The sequence below is a fragment of the Sarcophilus harrisii genome, chromosome 1, assembly GCF_902635505.1.
Source record: "Sarcophilus harrisii chromosome 1, mSarHar1.11, whole genome shotgun sequence".
In the NCBI taxonomy this organism is placed as follows: domain Eukaryota; kingdom Metazoa; phylum Chordata; class Mammalia; order Dasyuromorphia; family Dasyuridae; genus Sarcophilus; species Sarcophilus harrisii.
In genome coordinates, this window is record NC_045426.1 from 486,306,674 (window position 1) to 486,325,647 (window position 18,974).

The 18,974-nt window shown below is 32.6% G+C and overlaps 1 protein-coding gene across 1 annotated transcript in view; it reads left to right on the forward strand.

Annotated features, from left to right (window-relative positions):
• The window catches only part of CDH2 (cadherin 2), a 254,514-nt gene extending 235,846 nt beyond the window's left edge, over nucleotides 1-18,668 (forward strand). Inside the window, exon 16 of the mRNA XM_031946492.1 lies at nucleotides 17,228-18,668. Within this exon, the coding sequence (XP_031802352.1) occupies nucleotides 17,228-17,434 (207 nt within the window). The 3' untranslated portion in view covers nucleotides 17,435-18,668. The remainder of the gene's footprint in view (nucleotides 1-17,227) is intronic.
• Nucleotides 18,669-18,974: the final 306 nt, after the last annotated feature.

The following is an 18,974-nucleotide window of genomic DNA, read 5'->3' on the forward strand; positions in this document are numbered from 1 at the left end:
ATATGTGTTTGTGTTGTTCTCTTATATTTAATATATTTTTGTCCTTATATTAGTAGCACAATACTTGGCATATAATAGATGCTGAATAAATACTTGTGGATTTATTATATCTGGTTCATTTCTTCACTGAATTCCAGTTTTTCCCCTTTTTGTAAGAGTATGTCAGTATCTTGTTGATGTCCTTCAAGCATCTTAGCCTCCTAGTTTCTCAGTCTTTTCAAATCTGTGACCTCTATCTTCATTGAGCCATAGCTACAAACAAAGATGTCCATATCATATCTGGATCTCATTATTATATACAAACTTTCTACCTTCATTTTCTAAAACTAACATTCTTCTTTCTGATTGCCATTTATTGCTGCATATTTCTCTTATGCTTTACCCCTCCTAAATCTCTCTTTGCCCTAATTACAACTTCTAGTTTTCCCACCTCTCTGTATTTTCTTAGGCTGTTCTGCCTTCAGTTTCCTTCCTTCCAAATCTCAATTCTATGATTAACTGGTTCAGTGCTATGCTACCATCGTCTCTTGAATCCTTTACCCCCAGGTTCTCTTATTGATCTTCCCTTTTCAAATCCCAATTCTGAAATACTCCCACCACCTGTCTCCTCTGCCTTTTGTTCATATGTACAGTTCAGCAAAACTAGGGGAAAGTCATACATTTGAACAGACTGACTATACGACAAATTCATGTTTGATTGGTGCTTATTGCCATAAGTTGGTCTTTTTACTGCTCACTAATTAATTCCTTATCCAATTCCTCTGATAAGCTATCATAGAACTTTTTCTTCTCAAATCTTCCACATACTTTTCTATTTCAATAGAAGGACATAACAATTTATTTGGGGAAAAAATTGGAACTATTTTCCAGGAGCTCTTTTATTTCCCATTCTCTTCATCTCAAAACTCGCAGATTTTATCTCCTCCTATCCCCTTACTTTTCTTCCATCTCTAATAAAGTAGTTCTTCCATCTCTAATAAAGTAGTTCTTCCCTTGCCAAGATTGATCTCTCTATACCATCTACCTTCTCCATAAGGTTGTAATATCATTTTCCTAATATTTAAACTCATCTTATCTGATTATTTCATTTAATATGGTTTTCAGACATGCCCCAAGTATTCCAATCCTTACATCTTTATTACATTCAACCAGTCTATATGTCTTCTTTTCTTTTCTTACCCAAATTCCTGGGGCAGAGATGGGAGGAAGAAGAGGGAAACAATGATTATTTGCCCCACTTACACTTTTATCCTTTTCTTCAATTCCTTGCAATCTTAACTTTCAAACTCATCACTGCATTGAACTGCTTTCTCAGTGATAACTTAATTTCCAGATATCTGGTTCTAGTCTTTCTCCACCTGTCTGTTACATTTGATACTATTGATTACATTTTTTCCTGCTCTTAATTTTCATGATATTATATTTTCCTATTTCTCCTCCCACCAATTGAATCCCTTCTTCTTTGTCCCCTTTGCTGGTTTATCATCCATATCCTGCCCCTAACTTTGGTTGTATTTCAAAGAACTACCCTGGGTCTTCTTCTTTCTCTACAATCTCGCTCATATTGCTCTCATAATTTCCCATGGGTTTAATTATCAAAACTATGCAAATGAGTCAAAAAATCTATATTTCCAATCCCAAACTCTTGCTCCAAAATTATATTGTCAACTGCCTTTGAGATATTATACTGGTTATTCTTGAGACATCTTCAAGTCATCAGATCCAAAAGAGTATTTATCTTTTTCTCAAACACATCTCTATAAAGAACCTACCTTTTTTGAAAGCATCACCATTCTCTCAGTCTCTCTACTTCACAATCTCAGTGTTATCTTTGACTCTCACTTGTTCTTGTCCCACTTGTGTAGTCAGTTGACAAAATATGATTTTTAAAATTTTCTGTAACCCTCTTTTTCTATTTTTCTATTGCTCTTACCTTAATTCATCCTCTTACTGTCTCTTACTTGAATTTTTTCAGGGCCCCCTGCTTAGGCTACCTGCTTTAAATTTGTGAGCCATTCTAGATTATACATTTTCTTACTCTCATGACTTTCCGATCACGTCTCTTTCTCTACTCAGTAACTCCACTGGCTCCCTATTTCTTTAGAATCAAATGTAAATTTTGCTATTAGCTTTTAAAGTCCTTCACAACCCATCTCCAATCTTTTTTTAAACAACTTTGCCAATCTCATTATACCTTTCCACAAGCTGGCCTTCGTTCCAGTCCTCACAAATAGCATCCAGTTTTTGCTTTCTATTTCATTGTTGTGCTGTTTCCCATGTCTAGAATGCTGTTAATTTTTCATTTCTTTTAAAAAACAGTACATGTGACACCTTCTACTTGAAACCTTTCATAATTCTCCGAACTAATAATTCCTTCTTTCCCAAAATACCTTATATTTAACTGTCATGTATTTATTTTTTCATATTTATATTTTATATTGATATATGTATACTTATATGTACTTTTATTTATTTATTTATTATATATGTATATTTTCCCCTTGGATAGAATATAGATTGAATCCTTGAAAGCAGTATTTTAGTGTAGTAGTCACTTGGGAAAAAAATCTTTTTAATTAAAGGAGAGAAAAACAAAATTTAAAAAAAAAAAAAGTACTACTATGTCCCAGGCAGTAAACTAAGTAGCACAGTGGATGGAGCGCTGGGCCTGGATTCAGGAAAATATCTTTCCTAAATTCAAATTTGGCCTGAGACACTTAGTACTAACTCTGTAACTCTGGGCAAATCTCTTAATCCTGTTTGCCTCAGTTTTCTCATTTGTAAAATGAGCTGGAGAAGGAAATGGCAAACCACTCAAGTTTCTCTGCCAAGAAAACCCCAAATGGGGTCCTGACAAATCAGATACCACTGAAATAACTCCACGATAAATATATTGGGCACTGTGCTAAGAAGCACTTTATATTTGATCCTCACAATAGCCCTGGTGCTATTATAATCTCCATTTTGCATTTGAGGAAACTAAAGCAAACAGAGGTTAAGTCAGTTGCCCAATGTGAACACAGCTAGCATCTGAGGCCAAATTTGAACTCAAGCCTACCAAAAGTTTATCCACTATACCGCTTGTTTCATGAGTGACCTTTTCCCCAAGTCTTTTCAACATGGGTTATTATGAAATAAGGTTTCCAATGGATTAAAGAGAAAAATAAAGCAATTAAAATTTTAGAATATAAAAGATACTTTTTTATGCATAGGTATGCAGACATAAGTTACAAGGATCAATAGTGCAACCCATCTATGTAATTACCTATGCAATCTCAAGTTTGAATTTAATTTCCTCCTCAACATAATGGAATACATTATAGCTAGTCCTAATTGGAACAATACTATTAGTACTTCAGATACATTGTCCATTAAATTGTCTAACCTTGTAATTTAACTATCTTTTATAGAATTATTTTTTGCTCAACAGATTTTTATAATACAAACCTGTTATTAGGAGGGGACTGCATTTTAAATTTTATTTTAATAGTATTTTATTTTTTTCAAAGATAGTTTAACATTCACCTTTGCAAAAACCTCATTTGATATTCCAATTTTTTCTCTCTTTCAATGGTAGCTCAGAGTTGAATAAATTTACATTTCTCTAATCAATGATAATTTAGAGCATTTTTCAAATGACTAGAAATGCCTTTAATTTCTTTGGGGGACTGTGTATCTAACAAATCTTTTTGAAGTCAGAATCTTTCTGAGCTTCCTTTAGATACTTCTAGAAAAACCCTTTCATATTTGTTCATTTTTCTTGCCTGCATTAGTGGATAGATAACTGTTAAAATGATTTGTTAGCTGAAGGCACCTATGGAAATGAGTCATTTGAAAATGACGACATATTTATTCACTTATGACCTAAATGATTTAATCTAGCTTGTTGTAGAAAGGTTTTAGTTGTGTCCAATTCTTCATGACTCCATTTGATGTTTTTTTGGGGGTAAAAATATGTCTTTGCTATTTTCTTCTCCAGCTCATTTTGTAGATGGGGAAACAGAGGCAAATAAGGTTAAGTGATCTATCACATAGCTAGTAAGTATCTGAGACTGGATTCAAACTCAGGTCTTCATGATTTTAGGCCTACCACTTTATGTAATTTGTTACTTAGCTGCTCTATAATCCAATATTGTTCAGTAAAAATGATAATGATTTCATTAGAGTGTTTTTGTAGATATAGGACAAAGTTAAGTTTATATAGAGTATCACATAGTTTGCTTAATTGGATATGTAATCATGAACCTTGAAGTAGTGTCTTGTTTGCAATGTAGTAAGAATATAAAGTGAAATAAGTGTTTTTTAAAGTATCATCAAGTGGGATTCATTTTATTTTGAAATTTTAGTGAGTAACCTTCAGAATGTAGGAAGTTGATGTAAATTTCCTCTTAGTGCAAGAATTTTTCTTGCACTAAGCATATTTTCTACCCCTTATTTTCAAATCAAAATGAAAGGAAATCATGTATTTCTATTAAAGTACAAATTTTCAACAAATACTTTACAAATCTTTTGCCCATTTATAGTAACCTTGCTTGTATAAAATTTCCCATACTGAACCCTATATTACAATTTCATCTTTTCCTCCTACTAGTAAAACTTGAAGAGTTATATTTGAAAATAGCTGAGCTTAACTTCAAAATTATAGGGGAAGCATTGTCATTATAGTTAGCAACTTAGAGTTAGCTATGTGCCTTAGATTATAACATTAAAGAGCAACTCTGATATAATACCCAGAAGTCTGGCATCACAAGCTCAGTCCTTCCAAACCCTCCCAAGTCAGTAGTGGACTACTAAATCTTGCACAGATGCCTCAGCCATTCTCAGCCTCAGGTGCTTCTGTTAAGTGAGATTATTGGACTAGGAGGTCTCTAGGGACCTTCATAACTCTAAAATGCTGTGACTCCTTTAATGGAAGTAGAGATTTATGATCCCCAGAATGTGAGGGAAAGAAAAAGAATTTAGCTCATCTTAAGTTTGTGATGAATTCTGTTTAATTCACATCATAGCACAAATGCTAGATAAGATTATATAATTATGTAGAAGGCTGAGTAAAAATTTTGTGCTCAGACCAACAATTCAAATGTCACTTGTTGAAATGAATAGAGATTTTAGTGTAACCTCTTAAAAATATCTTTTAGCAGTCTCTTACATTAAGTTGTATGTGATTTTCATCCCTCAGCATACAAGGAATACATATATGCATACCTCTGTAAATATCTTTTAGCAGTAGCAACAGTTCATCCAAAGTCACATAATCCTTTCCCAGAATAAATTAAACTATTTCCTTTTTAAATTTAGCCTTGACTAACTCAGAGGCAAATTCTTTTATGTTCTTTTGGTGCCCTAGAATGCAGCAGTATTCCAAAACCCTACAATTCCATTCTTTTTTATCCCAATATTCTCAAAGATTTAACTTTGTCACATTTACAAAAGCACTTTAATTACATTCATATATATATATATATATATATATATATATATATATATATATATATATATATTTTTTTTTTTTTTTTTTTTTCTTTCTTTTAAAATCCCTGGTCTCAGCTCTATAAGGATCCCTTCAGGTTTAGAGTTGTCTTAACTCCTCCGGGCTTACTAGGGTTTCCTAATTCACAGAAACTTTGTCCACAGGAGGAAAAAAAAAATCTATTTCTTGCCTTCCCTCAATTTTTCCCCTTTATTCTTCATTAATAGCACACTAATCTGTAATGTTTGTAATAGGAAGTGAGACAGTGACAGATAAAAAGTTTACAGATTTATAAGTTGCAAAAGTTGCTCATTATAACTATAAGTTAGAACTATAACTATAGTTATAATTACTATGTAGCATAGTTATCAGTTTATGCTCATTAGCTCCTTCCTGCCCAGCTTTTTTTCTCTTAACCAAAGCTTCAATATTAACTTTTTTCCCTCCCATTTAGCTTATAAAAGCTGTCATCCTCCGTTATTTACTTTCCCATCCTCCTAGCTATAAATACTGAAGTAATAATTACTTATAATCTGAGATAGTAATTCTTTCCAACATCAGTCCTCCTTCTTCCTTAATTTCCTCACCTTGACTTACTTTCCATGGTCTTTAAAAAGTGCCTTTTGCCACTTAGCCCCCAGACTCTTAGTGAAAAAGGATATTTTTTTTAAATTTTAAATTTCATAGTTGTCCCCTCCCAAGGTTCAGGAATTTGTTTCCCTTAACCCTGATTTAGAAGTTTCTTCTGGTCCCTGAACTTTTCTCTGTGTATGTGTCTCTCCTCAGCCATCTCTTTCTTTCCTTTTCTTTTACTCCATCTATTTTTTTCTGGCTGTTCCTATAAAGTGTTTTTTTCATTCCTTAATGGTGAGGCCCTTTTTTCCTTGTGAACTGAGAGTCACAAGGTTCAGAACCACTTTGGATCACTCAGAGCCTTACCCTGTTTGATGCATGGCTATTTTTTCCCAGGAAGACTCTTTTGTTATTACTACCTCATTCTGAACTAGATTATTTTGCTTTGCTCCTAGTTCTTGCCATACTTAGCTGAAGGTCAAAAAAGACTGCATATTTCCTCATCTGTAGCAAAGAGATCCAACTATTTCCCATTCTAAGCTCCATTTAGATCTCTTTCCCTTGAGTACTTTCAACTGTTTTAGGGTTTGTTTGTTTGTTTTTTTTGAACCATGATCATAGGAGAATGGATATTTTGTCCACTGATAAATTTAGAAATCATTTGTAGCTTCTCATTCTGGACTTTTCTTGCCTATGCCTTTCCATATTCATGCAGGATCTACCCAATATTTGTAGGCCTTCCTTTAAAAGAAGGAATATTTTGCACTTATGATTACAAAACCCAGATTGTTTATCTGCTACCTTAAGTTACCAGTGCCTAACCTTTCCACCTCACATTATAATCCTTCATGGCCTCAATTATGCATTTTATATGATATCTTCATATTATCTTTGGCAGTGCACAACATCCAAGTTTTCTTATCTGGGGAAAAAAGGGTATTTGATTGGATTAAATGATCTCTAAGATCCGTTCCATCTGTAAATCTATGATCCCATCCAGCTCTGAGACTTTCTACCACCCCACTCCCATACATATATACACACATGGACATCCATATATACTCTTAGATATTTACACACATGCATACATATATCTTTTCATAATTTAAAAGACTTATAATTTTCATTTTCTTGAGATTAGTTTGAGAATTCAAAACTGTCTAGCAGAAGAATATTAACATTAATAAGAAAGGCATTATAGTGTAGTGAATACAGAAATTGCCTTGAAGTTCAATTTGTAGCTCTAATATATACTGGCCATGTAGCCTTGTCCATGTCATTTAAATTTTCAGAGACTCAAGACAACTAAGACTATTAAGTTGCGAGTAGGTTCTCATCTAATTGGTAGTGGGGGGGGTTCTTCACCATGATACATAAATTAAATGAAAGGTCCAATAAAAAATAATATTTTAGAGGTCTACTTTTAGAGGAAGAAATGATATAGGGCTGTTTTGTAAGATTTCAAATACATTCCAGCCTTCTATTCTTCCTGTTTAATTTGGGTTCATTTCACAAATAGAATTCCAAATGTATATGTGAAGAAATAATTCAGTAGTTATAAATTTTCTCTGTAACCTAGGTAATAGATATTCGCCATTTCACCTCTTTTTTCCTGTGTGCTCTCTGAGGAAGGTTTCTTTTAAATTGCCCTAGAATTTATGGAAAAAGTCTATAGTGTAGCATCAGCTAAATATAGGAAAAATACCTTTAGGTAAGTTCATAGTTTCCCTATTTTATTTTTCATTTGATATTGTAATCAAAAAATCAGTGATCAAAGTTGTTTTGATAACAGGAAACTGTTAGAGATAGATAAGAGCACATCTATCATAGACTTTTGCATGAACTTAACATAACAAATGGGAAATGTCTTGATGGAAAAGAAAAACTAAGGATATATTTTTCTCTCATGAAATTAAACAGTTTTTTGCAACCACCAAAAAAAAAAAAAAAAACCCAGCAGTGTTTGGTATCCTCTATATCTTTTAGTCATATGAGTTACTAAGAAAAATATGAACTGCTATGAAAAATAATTTATGAAAGCCTTCTTATTTCCATCTGATTTCCTTCAAAGATATCCTCACTGCGTGTACTGAATAGACCATTCTCATAAAGATTTCATAGAGGTGAGAAAATAAGCATTTTTGTCAGTCTGTATCTAAATCTTTTCAGATGGCTTTTGGAGAACAACTATCCTTTACAATCTTACAAGTTTTTATTTTTTTTTTTTAAATTTACTCCCTCTCAGAATTACCTTGAAAAATGATCCTTGAATACTTTTTAAATTGTTTCTCTTCCCGCAGAGATTTCTTCTTTATACATTTATTCACATTCAGAACTTTTTCCTGTCTTCATTTTCTTGAGTCCCATTTTCATTTCTTTTTATAGCAGCATGTCAGGTGTTGAAATATTAGAATCCATATGTGATAGTTTCCTTGCCATTAAGTTATAAGAATAGACTGGTAAAGAAATGATAGCAGATCAGTTTCATTTCACATCTGTTTGTTGTCCTGTTCCAAGTTTTCTGTAGAACCACCCTGGGGATAATGTAGTTTATATGAGTCCCACATCAAGTTATATGTAAGATTAAAAAAACAACAACCACCAAAAATAAACCCTCTTCACTTCACCCTCTCATCTGAGCTAGTAAGGCTTTTAATCCTTCATTATCTTTCTGTGTAAATTTATGCAAGTTAGCTTATTCAGCATATAATTTGTTTGGCTGTCATGTTTTTACCTTTTCAAGGAGTTTGTTTTTGTTGGTTTGAGCAGTTTATAGCTAGTTAGGTGTCCTAGTATTAGCCTTATGGGGAAGAAGACCTAGGTTCAAGTATGGCCTCAGACATTTGCTAGATATTTGACTATAGGGAAATAACTTAACCTTTCTTAGGCTCAGTTTCCTTATCTGTAAAATAGGGATAATACAACCACCTATTTTTCAGGGTTGCAATGTAATAATATATGTAAAGTTCTTTGCAAAGCTTAAAGTGCTAGATAAATGCTGACTTTTCTTAAGTGCTGACTGTTTATGGACACTTGGGGACTTTTTATGGCAATTGTTTTTACATTGTTTATACTTAAAAATTGGTGATCAATCACATAATTGAACTACTAGAAAGTGAACTATTAGTTAACATAACTTCTCCAAACTAATAATCCAAAAAGAAAGTAATATTTGAAATAATCTAGAATAATTAAAACTGAATCCAAAAGATAAGGGGGGAAAAAAACCATGATGCAACATAAAACCCAGTAGAATAATGGAAAAATGAAATATGGAAAACCTTCACTAATCAACTTTACTCCTAGCACATCTGGTTTCCTAGTCACAGACATAATGTGTTCCTTTCTCTCACCCCATCGTGACACGGCCTGTAGGACCCATACTTCATAAAGAGATAGAAAACATTAATTTTTATCTCGACACACAAAGAAAAGGAAATAGAATGGAGAAGGCAGGAGGGATTGAGTGGTGCAGAACCAACTAGAGGAGGGAGGCACTTCCAATCTCAAGGGAAGAGGAGGATAGACACTTGCTCTGGTCAATATATTGTTAGAATTTACAAAAGGAACAGTTTCAGCATGTCTCAATTCAAGGAGACCATGTGTTTTTGTCATTAAATCATATTCAGTTGTGTTCAAGTTTTTGCAATTCCTTTTTTAGGGTGGGGAGTATTTCTTGGCAAAGATACTAAATTGGTTTGCCATCTCCAGCTTATTTTACAGATAAGGAAACTGAGGCACATAGGCTATATGACTTGACCAGGGTCACACAGCTAGTGTCTGAGGCTAGAATGGAACTCACCTCTTCCTATCTCCAGATTAGCCCTCTATCCACTTTGCCACTTTGCTGTCCAAACTCAAGGAGGTCATGTCCCAAGATAACCTGAAGGAGAAAAATTCCCATCATCACAATGCAAAGATATATGGCTAAAAAAGGCAACAGGATAAGAGAACTGAGCTATTGGGGGATAAAAAAAGAGATGCTGGTTATAAGCTTCACTCCCAAGTAGATAAATCAAGAGTGAAACTCAGAGGAGACAGATGAGTAAGAGTTCCTTCCAAATAGTCAAAATTTTATAAGTAAGCATTATACCATACTCTGAAGGAAAATAAACAAAAAGATTCTCAAATGAAAGAGGAATTCTGTAGATATCCATGAAATCATAGAACAAAAAAAGCAAAAACCCCAGAATAAAAAAAAAATTCCTTTAAGAGAAGATATTATTAGAATAGACATTAGGTAAGAAGACCAATAACAAAGAAATGAAAAAGTAAATGAACAGTTTACAAAACATAATGATATGCCATCTCTCTAAAGTAGCAGAGGCTCTGAAAAAAAGATGCCAATTTGGAATTAAAAAAAAATCAGTGGGAAGAAAATGATCAAAGAGAAACAACAGATCACTTTGAAAGTATATATAAATAATCTACAAGCCAAAGCTGGTGATTTTGAAGGTCAGGCATACAGAATTAATTTGAGTCATTTGTCTCCCAGGAAAATGGACAAATATTAAAATTTAAATAGTTTAGTACAAGAATAGGGATTACAACCTGGGATAAGAAAAGGGGAAAGACTTCTTTCAGTGCAGGTCAATATGTTCTTTGCAACTCATTAGTCTGAGTGAGGTACTTAGATTTGTGAGAAGTTAAGTGACTAGAGTCATAAAGTATGTGTCAGAGACAAGTCTTGAATACATGTCTGGTTTCAAAGCTAGTTCTTTAGCTATTGGGACATATGTTTTCCTCACTGCAAGATAAAATATGTCTCAGAACTCTTGACTACAGCAGATTAAGTACTAATTAATCAAATCCATGCATTGCTGCTAGATTCAAATTTTTAAACGTATCTTTTGGTTACTTATAGAATTTAAATGAATTATAATAAATTTTGCTATCTTGGGGAAGAGCTTAGGATAGTAGGATAAGAGTTATAGGTGAAAATGGCAATTGAAAAAGGTACAAATAAAGATTATTGCCATTGAAAGAAAGAAGGGGCTGATAATGGGCCTTGTCTGTGGCAGGGAGTAGAGATCTCCTTTTGATTAATGCAGATCTTCTCTTGATTAATGTTTGTGCTTTCCAGGACTGCATCTCTAACACCCCCAAAGAAGGGATGTATGGATCCCCAGGGATTTCCACCTCCCAGAGCAGTAAGATGAATATAAGTCTCAAAATAGGATATTTTGGCCTTAGGAGAAGTTGAATGATCACAGTAAGGGCAGTAGGTCTGAACCTTGGGAGTCGGGACAAAGAATGGACCCCTTCCCCCTCCACACACACACTCTGCCTTTTTCATGAATTAATATTCCTAAGAATAAAGCACAAAGTAAAACAAACATTCAAATAATAAGAAAGAAGAGGGAAAGGACTGTGAACACACTAGCCTAGAATAATAGAGTAATACAGAAAACTCAAATGTGGTACTTCAGAAGAGAACAAAAATATGACACATTTAGAATAAGTTAAAAAAAGGAATAGAGAGGTTCAAAGTAAAGGAATGCTTCTTAGAAAAAGGAATTATAAGAGTGTTACATAAATTGTGAAATTAGACAATGAAGGAATGATTTTGAACCCCACATTTCTCTGAGTAAAGAAAGGAAAGGGTCAAAAAGAATAGGAGTCAGATGATAGGATATAGGTAAATAGGAATGGAAAACATTTCTGTGAGAATGGATTAGTGTCAAAATAGGTACAAAGTGCTGACTTAAAAGAGGAGATAAAAATCATTACAAAAGAAACAAATGGCAGAGAATGTAATCTTAAGAAGTATAATCTTAAATGTAAATGGATCAGTAGTCTGAGAAAAAATATCAATGGTTAAGAAAAAAGTCTGCTGTGAAAGAGAAATACAATTTGAATTTAAAGAAATGTAAGAATAAAAATGAGACCTTGAAAAGAAGAAATTTTTGATTACGGTGATACTATCAAACAAAATAGAATGCAGGAAACTGTATTATGATTGAAAATACTGTAGACATAACCTAGTATTAAATTCTAAAACATAAACTTCTTGGAGAAGATACAATATTTGTCATAAACTATTGGAAAAACTGGAAACATTTTGATGATAAAGAAGTGTAAGAAGAAAAAGATGTTTGTTAAGTTTCAAATGACTACTTATCCTAAATACAAAATATTAGTCCGTTTAAAATGGCAATTATGCTTACATGAAGAATTAAAAAAAAAAAGAAATCACAAAAGATCAAATAGACAAGATTTTTGTGCCATGAAATTTAAAAACTTTTATGTAAACAAAATCAGTGCAAGTCGAGTAAAAAGATAACGAATAAAAATCCATTTATGAGATATTTCCAAGTTACATAGCTAATTAACACAAATACACAACCAAGTGCCATTTACCAGTAGATAAATGATTACAGGATATGAACAGTCTTTTTATTTTTTTTTGTTGCATTTATGATATTTATTTATTTATTTATTTTTAATTTAATAGCCTTTTATTTACAGGTTATATGCATGGGTAACTTTACAGCATTAACAATTGCCAAACCTCTTGTTCCAATTTTTTTTTTTATTTAATAGCCTTTTATTTACAGGATATATACATGGGTAACTTTACAGCATTAACAATTGCCAAACTTCTTGTTCCAATTTTTCACCTCTTACCCCCCACCCCTCCCTAAATGGCAGGATGACCAGTAGATGTTAAATATATTAAAATATAACTTAGATACACAATAAGTATACATGACCAAAACATTATTTTGCTGTACAAAAAGAATCAGACTCTGAATTATTGTACAATTAGCTTGTGAAGGAAATCAAAAATGCAGGTGGGCATAAATATAGGGATTGGGAATTTAATGTAATGGTTTTTAGTCATCTCCCAGAGTTATTTTTCTGGGCATAGCTAGTTCAGTTCATTACTGCTCCATTAGAAATGATTTGGTTGTTCTCGTTGCTGAGGATGGCCTGATCCATCAGAACTGGTCATCATCATCTAGTATTGTTGTTGAAGTATATAATGATCTCCTGGTCCTGCTCATTTCACTCAGCATCAGTTCGTGTAAGTCTCTCCAGGCCTTTCTGAAATCATCCTGTTGGTCATTTCTTACAGAACAGTAATATTCCATAATTTTCATATACCACAATTTATTCAGCCATTCTCCAACTGATGGACATCCATTCAGTTTCCAGTTTCTAGCCACTACAAAAAGGGCTGCCACAAACATTCGTGCACATACAGGTCCCTTTCCCTTCTTTATAATCTCTTTGGGATATAATCCCAGTAGTAACACTGCTGGATCAAAGGGTATGCACAGTTTGATAACTTTTTGAGCATAGTTCCAAACTACTCTCCAAAATGGTTGGATTCTGAACAGTCTTTTTAAAAAATGATTTGCAAACCATTAGCAATCATAGAAAATGAGCTGCAAGTCACTAATAATATAGTAATGACAAGAGATCAAAATCAAAAGTACAAACATGGAAATTGAAACTACCCTCAAAGTAGTTAAGATTTAAAAAAAAACTTAAATGTTCAGTATTTAAAGGGATGCAGAAAAACAAATATTAATACACTTAATATAGATATAAATTGAACCATTCTGTCAAAGAATTAAGAATTATTTGGGGTAAGAAAAATGGCTGAATCATTTACATTCTGACTCAAAGATCCTATTGCTAATCATATATTTCGATGAAGTCATTGAAAGGTCCCATATAGCCAATAGTACTCATAGGAGTACTACTCTTCAGCAGATGTTCATAAATTGGGGAATGACAAAAATAAATGGTATTACATAAAGTAATTTAATATTGCAGCATAGTGCTCATCGACAGCACATATACTAACATCGACAGCACATAATCTACCATAATAAATTTCAAATACAAAAAATTAAAAGAAATATTGAGAGATTTATAGGAAATTATATAGAACAAATTAAAATGAAAACAAATAGACCTAATGGCTACAATAATGTGAATGAAGAGAGTAATCAAATGAAGATGATCACTGAGCAATTTTAAATGACCAATCTTGACCCAAGAGAAAAGAAAAGAAAATGCTTCTTTTTCTTTTTTGTTGGAAAAGAGCGAGACTGAATGTGTAATGGAGCAATTGTCAGGCATAATTAATATGTTGGCTTTTCATAGCCATCTTTTTTTCCCTTTGCTGACAATAAGACTTCATTCTTTTGTATGTGTGTATTAGGCAGAGAGAATATGATTATAGGTGATTATCAGGAAAGGACTAATTTAAAATTAAAAGGCATTAATAAACTTTTTTTAAAAAAAAGATCAGTATTTTTTTTCTGTCAACATCTTTTCAAAAATTCTGCCAATTGGTATCATCTTTATTCTTCTAATTTGATACTGGTTTTTATATTTATTCTCAAGTGTTAATGTTCATTCACATCATTAAATATGAGGGGTTGTGAAGAGTTTAAAGTGGTAGCTCTAGAGCAAAACTCATTGCAAGAGACATTTTAGGAGGAGAAAGCTGGGAAGTATTTCACACAGAGGAATGTCATGGAGTTAGGAATTAGCAAATCACATGCTTTGATTGAAGCAAAGAGAGACTACTGGGGAGCAAAGAGCATCAAGAGGAAAAAAAAATACTACAAAGAGAAGTGTAAAAATGCAAGAAGGAAGTACTTATGCCAAGAGTTTAAGTAGACAGAAAAGTCATTTTTAGTCAGAGGGATCCTGCAGTTCAGCTGGTTTGACTTAAAACCAAAACACATCGTTTCTTTAGTGATCAGAGGCTTTATCTTTCTTATTATCAAGAATTTTCTATATCTGTTTTGCCTTTTATTCAGTACTGCTATGTATGGTCACTTATAATTATTGCTAGCTTGGAAAGAAATAGTACTCTCCAATTTTATAAGAACTCTTTTCTGGAAGGATTGAATTCCATAATCATTTACTAAATACCTGGTGTGTAAAAAAAGTAGGACAGGTGCTAGAAATTTAATATGCAATTGAGAAATTACATTTTGCTCAGCACTTAGGCAGTTCTTTGTAACATAACAATTCAATGTAATGAATAAAATCTTACCAAAGGTAAGTTTTATACTTGATATCCCTAAATTTGTGATTCACTATAAGCTTGTTATTGGAAGGTAGGAAGGAAGGATATAAGTGTTAAGCATTTCCTATGTTCCAGGCACTATACTAAATACCGTACAAATGCTAACTTATTTGATACAATCCTGGGAAGCTAGTGCTATAATTATCCCTGTTTTATAGTTGAGGAATCTGAGGAAGAAGTTAATTGACTTTGCCCATTGAGCACTGAGGTCAAATTTGAACTTAGGTCTTCCTAACTATAAGTCCAACATTCTCTTCACTGCACTATCAGCTCTTTGGATTATAAATACAGTTATCTCCTCTGAAGAAAAGTCGTGCTTAAATTAGATACTTGGGGAAGTTGGAAAGAGACATCTAGAGACCACTAGAAAATCAGTAGTAAATACTTTTCTCTATTTTGTTTGCTTGAGACCAAATTGTTGCTGCTTACTTATAAATGCCTTTTTTCAGAGAATGACCACTTCAAGAAATAGGATCCTGACAGAGAGACAAGTAGACAGGAAATGAAATAGAAACACCTGGGACAATATTATTAAAATTTAAAAATATAAGTATCGGATTTTTTTTTTTGGGTGAACAATCATTATTTATGAAGATTTTTTATTTTGTGTTTTATATGTGTGCACATACACTATATAAACTTTTCCCAGTTCTTTGGTTGTATATTGTTATAAAACACAAATATCTATATACTTTTATATGAAGATACTTATGATACTACCTATGAAATATGTATTTATATAAAGATACTTAAACCTACAAATATTTATATTTTAAATTATGGTTAATTTTTAAATAGCTTAGGTTAAAAAAGTCTTATGTATGATCAAGTTCAGTCTCTAAAGATTTGAGTTCTCCCATTAATTTCCTCATTCACTCTTCCTCCTCAGTTGATCTCATAAATAAGCAAATTGGCAAGTCCTTAATAAAAATCATTTTTAAAAAAGGAATGCATTGGTGATTTTCTTAAAACATTAGACAAAGATAGGTTTTAGAAAAGCGACATTAAGATAAAGACACTATTGCTAAAATAATTAAAGAAGTATGATTTTTGTAAGGATTAAAAATGATATACTTTGGAGTGCTTAGGGTTTTTTTTTTTAAATGTGAAAATTGTCATGAAACCTAATTATATAATTTCTTCCATTGGAATATTCTTTGGAGACAGATAGATAAGAAACAACAAACTTTTGCCAACGAAAACCCACTTAAGAAAAAGAGGGCATCTTCTGGCAGTCATACAAAGTATATCCAATAATGTATTTTTCTTTTTAGTTCTTCCCATATTTTTCTTGGGAAGTGAATATACATTTTCCTCCTAATATTCAAGGAAATAATAGTATTGCTCTGGATTAAACAGAAAGGGAGGGAGACTAAAATCAACTCTATTATATCAAAATGGTGTCAGTCAATGTACGTCACAATTTCCTTTTGACCTAATTAGAAATTACCTCCCCCCCAAAAAAAAAAAGATTCAACAAACAAATATTTTGGTAAGAATGAATAATGCTACTCTAGTTCATATATTTAAATGACATTTTAAAACAAATGTTTCATCATATTTTTGCTTTCTTTCCTACAGTGCCTTATACCTGTGTTTGTTTTGCTATTGCAATCTACTCTATTTCACTTAGCTTCCCTAGTTACTTTCTACCACTGCCTAAATCCTGTATTTCCCAATCGAAAACATATATTTTAGAATATTTTAGGGAAAAATTGAATCAGGAGGGGGAAATAAGAATTACTTGCTCTCTACATTTTGAAGAAATAATATCTCTAATTTTTAGCATCAGCATGAAGTGACTATTTTGAAAAAGGTGGTAGTTTTCACCTGACACCTAGAAAATATAGCTTTCACAAAAGGAATTGAATTTGATATTAATAATGTTATGACAATTGATAAATATTGTATTTTGACAATATCAACTACCTTTTAACAATTGATATTGTCAAAACACAACATCAATATTATATTGACGTCAAAGAAATATGATTATGATATTAGTGTTGATGTCTTGATATTAAAGACGTTGCTTCATATTTCTTTTTTTCTCTCTTTCTCCTTTCCTCCTCTTTCCTCCCCCCCTCCTCCATCTGCTCCATTTTCTCTTTTTTATTCCTAAATTGCAGGGACTCAAGGCTGCTGACAATGACCCCACAGCTCCACCCTATGACTCCCTGCTAGTCTTTGACTATGAAGGCAGTGGCTCTACTGCCGGATCTTTGAGCTCCCTTAACTCTTCAAGTAGTGGTGGTGAGCAAGACTATGATTACCTAAATGACTGGGGTCCACGCTTCAAGAAACTTGCCGATATGTACGGAGGCGGCGATGACTGAACTACAGAACAAACTTGGTTTTTGGACAAGTACAAACATTTCGACTGATATTCCCAAAAAAATAAAAAATAAAAAAAGCATACAGAAGCTAGGCTTTAACCTTGTAGTCTACTAGCACAAGTGCTTGCTGAAGGCTTTGGCATAGACTGCAAACCCATTGGGGCTCAGTGGGAATATCAGTGATCCAATACTGTTTGGAAAAAAAAATTGAGCTCAGTTACACTTGAATTTTACAGTACAGAAGCACTGGGATTTTATGTGCCTTTTTGTACCTTTTTCAGATCGGAATTAGTTTTATGTTTAAGGCTTTAATGGTACTGATTTCTGAAATGATAAGTAAAAGAGACAAAAAATGTTGGGGTGGAAACAGTAAGTTAAACCATGATATGCTTCAACATGCTTTTGTTACATTGCATTTGCTTTTATTAAAATACAGAATTTAAAAAAAAAAAAAGAAAAACCTCATGGAATGATTTTATTACCTTGGGGGAAGAGACCATGAGCTTGAGATATGTACATTACTTCTAGTTTTAGACTTTAGATTTTTTTTTTCACTAAAATTCTAAAACTTACGCAGCTGGTTGCAAATAAAGGGAGTTTTCATATCACCAATTTGTAGCAGAATTGAATTTTTTCCTAAGCTAGAATGTTAGACACATTTTGGTCTTAATCCATGTACACTTTTTTTTTTTTTATTTCTTGTATTTTTTTCCACTTCACTGTAAAAATCGTATGTGTACATAATGTTTTATTGGCATAGTCTATGGAGAAGTGCAAAACTTCAGAACATGTGTATGTATTATTTGGACTATGGATTCAGGTTTTTGCATGTTTATATCTTTCGTTATGGATAAAATATTTACAAAACAGGTTTAAAACAAGTGACATTTGATTCAATTGTTGAGCTGTAGTTAGATTACTCAATTTTTAATTTTTTAATTTTAATTTTATTTTTAATTTTAATTTTTTTTTTGTTTTTTTGTTTTTGTTTTTGTTTGTTTGGGGAGGGAGAAAAGTTCTTAGCACAAATGTTTTACATAATTTGTACCAAAAAAAAAGAAAGGGGTGGCCTGACACTGGTGGCACTACTAAGTGTGTGTTTAAAAAAAAAAAAAAAAAGCTTTTAAACTGGAGAGACTTCTGACAACAGCTTTGCCTCTGTATTGTGTACCAGAATATAAATGATACACCTCTGACCCCAGCATTCTGAATAAAATGCTAATTTTGGATCTGGTGACTGGTTTGAATTTTTTTTTCTTTTCCACTTGTGTAACTTTGAAAGCCATCCCCAAAAAGAACCCAATGCTGAAATTTCCAATAATCATAATAGAATGTTTTTACTTATTTTAACTCTATGGAAAAATGGAAACTCAAATCCTTCTTGTGACTACATACAGGCCAAGGGAGAAACAATTTTGGACTGTGTTATCATATGGAAAAAAAATCACTCAATAACAATCTATGTTTAGAAAAGCACTAGCTTGAGAATGATCAACTTTAGTTTGATGTTTTTTATAGACTTTACATTTAAGTATACCAA